General features: G+C 42.0%; 1 protein-coding gene across 1 annotated transcript in view; it reads right to left on the bottom strand.

Moving 5' to 3' along the window:
• Nucleotides 1-2,545, bottom strand: part of ZFP64 (ZFP64 zinc finger protein) — a 9,085-nt gene that overhangs the window by 468 nt on the left and 6,072 nt on the right. The window contains exon 4 of the mRNA XM_010132075.1: nt 3-1,015. Coding sequence (XP_010130377.1) covers nt 3-1,015 — 1,013 coding nt within the window. The remainder of the gene's footprint in view (nt 1-2; nt 1,016-2,545) is intronic.

Genomic DNA, 2,545 nt, shown 5'->3' with positions numbered 1-2,545 from the left:
GCAGTAATCAGAGTTTGGTGTAAAGCACTTCCAATGCTTTGGTCATGGGTTGTGAGAAGAACCGCTGGTTGTGCCACGGGCCCTGCTTCGCTTTGAGATATGGGAGGTGGCGGAGGTGCCAGCAAACTGACTTGGCCCAGAAGCTGCAAGCGGCTGTTGGCTGAGAGGTCTTCCTGATTCTGGCTAACTAGCGTAGGAGGCACGACATTCACTGAAGCGGCCTGAACAATACTGTTAGTCTGAGGGACCTGGTGACCCACAATGATCTTGACCCTTCCCTCGTTGTATGGAGAAACCTGAGCAGCCTGAAGTGGGACCTGGAGGTGACTGACAGTAATTGGGGCACTGGTCTGCCGACTGGGATCCATCTGGAGCTGTAGAACAGCCAGTTCATTATTTTTAGATCCATTATACATACTGTGCTGCTTCTTATGACTCCTAAGAGAATCTTCTCGGACAAAGGAAGCATCACATAGGTCACACTTAAATGCTTTCTTGGCATCCAATTTGGCAACTTGCCTGGAGCCACCTTGCTTTGGCCTATCTCCTTCCTTCTGCTCCACCATTTGCTTCTTGGTCTTGACTTTGTCTCCATGAGCTTTCCTCACATGAGTTGTCAGGTTGCTCCGCTGCTTGGTATCAAAGCTGCAGAATTCACATTTGAAAGGACGATCTTTGCAGTGAATCCGCTCATGTACTTTCAGAGCTGCCTTGTTAGAGCAAGAGTAGTTGCACTCTGAGCACTTCACCGGTTGTTCAGGCTGATGAGTTCTTATGTGGTGTCGAAGGCTTGTTTTGTTTCCACACTGAAATTCACACTCTGGACACTTTAGAGTATTTTCCATGCTGTGCTTGATACGAATGTGTGATTTCAAGTTTCCTTTCATGGCACATCGGACCTCACAGAACTCACATTTGTAAGGTTTCTCCCCAGAATGCACACGCATGTGCCTCTTCAGGTCTGAGTTGATTTTAAATTTAGCAGGACACATCTGACACTGGAAAGGAGCATCTCCTGTCAACAAAAAACACAGTTCAGATTACAGATGAGACACCAAGATCTATTGGAGGGACCAGTGCTGTAATTAATTACATACATGTGACTTATTCTAAATACCTGTAAACTTCTGATGTATTTTCAAGATGTAGAGAACTTTAACGGCACAGTATTTATCACCTGCTCTGACATGTTGGTGTGCAAACTTTCCATGCCTCCCCAAATCTCTTGCTTTTTCATGTCTACATCTTAGAATCCTCCATTTTTATTTCATTCTGTGTGTAAAAATCGCTCAGTGTGCTCCAGAGAAATGACTGGTTTCTTATTTGTTCCTCTTTAGCAGCAGTATATCTCAACTAGTGTTTAAAATTAATAAAACTAAACACTAACTTTAAGAGCTGGTGTATTTTTGAAGTCTAAGAAAACAATATAAACACATTCATGTCTTGGGTTTACACTACAAGATTTATGGGGGGACCTGTGGGTTAATTTTAACCCTAGGTAAGTGGTAGGCTACTGCAGAAGTAGAGCAGGCACCAGCCTTACTGCTCAGCCATATATTCCTTATGGCCCTTCTTGTACATTTCTTCACATGGTGAGTTAGATTAGCTGGCAAGAAAACCTCATTACTTTTTTCAGCCTGGTTCCTGCAATGTGGCACAGAACATGGGGAGATGTAGGGACAGAAGTCCACACCTCGGTTAGTAACAAGTGACTGCACAACCACAGCAGCAGTACAGTTACGGGGAAAAAAAAAAAAAAAAGGCATCACAGCTACAGAAATGCAACTGGAAGAGACAAGTGTGAGACTAACGAAACATGCATGCAGGTTTGTGACTCTAGGGAAATGAGCTCATGCAGGGAAGTAACATTAAGCTTTGGTTGCTGTAATGCCAGAAAAACAAAGAGAGAGGTTTTTGCATCATGTGTCATGATGCAAAATGACAATGTCTCACGAATCACTTCAGGAAAATCTAGTATTACTTTGTACTCACACAGCCCCAGTTTGTATTCATGCAAACAGACAGAGAAAATACGCATAAGTGCCTTTTTTGATTTTGTTTGTTAGGTTTTGTTTTGAGAGCAATGCTCATCCAAGAACCTAACAATAGTGGTTGAAAGTTAGATCAAACTCTTACCTGATAAAGCATTAAAAAATGAACACACTTCTGTGCAAAGCCTCTCTAAGTCTATTTAGGTCAGACTACCTACACGAATAACTATTTGGATTGTCTGGATCTGAACTACTATTTTGCATTTTCTTTATTTGTAGGCTTGTGTCACAACACGCATGACCAAACTAAACTGCAGCTCTGTTTAGTACATAATCAGTTCCAGGGTAAAGAGTAGTGACTCGTTCTTAAGTCATTAAAAAAAAAGTCAAAGCAAACCTACAACCCAGCTAAGTAACTGTTCACTTTTTCCTTTAATCTAAGTATGTAGTTCTCTAAAACACCTGAGCACGAAGTCTTTAGGTAGGTATTATTTTGAAAAAGTAGATGAATTGTGTTACTAGGTTCTAAGACATCCTCGGTGGAGGAAGGAAAG

Source organism: Buceros rhinoceros, unplaced genomic scaffold, assembly GCF_000710305.1.
Source record: "Buceros rhinoceros silvestris isolate BGI_N320 unplaced genomic scaffold, ASM71030v1 scaffold17382, whole genome shotgun sequence".
Classification (NCBI taxonomy): Eukaryota; Metazoa; Chordata; class Aves; order Bucerotiformes; family Bucerotidae; genus Buceros; species Buceros rhinoceros.
This window is presented reverse-complemented; position numbering and strand designations above follow the sequence as displayed.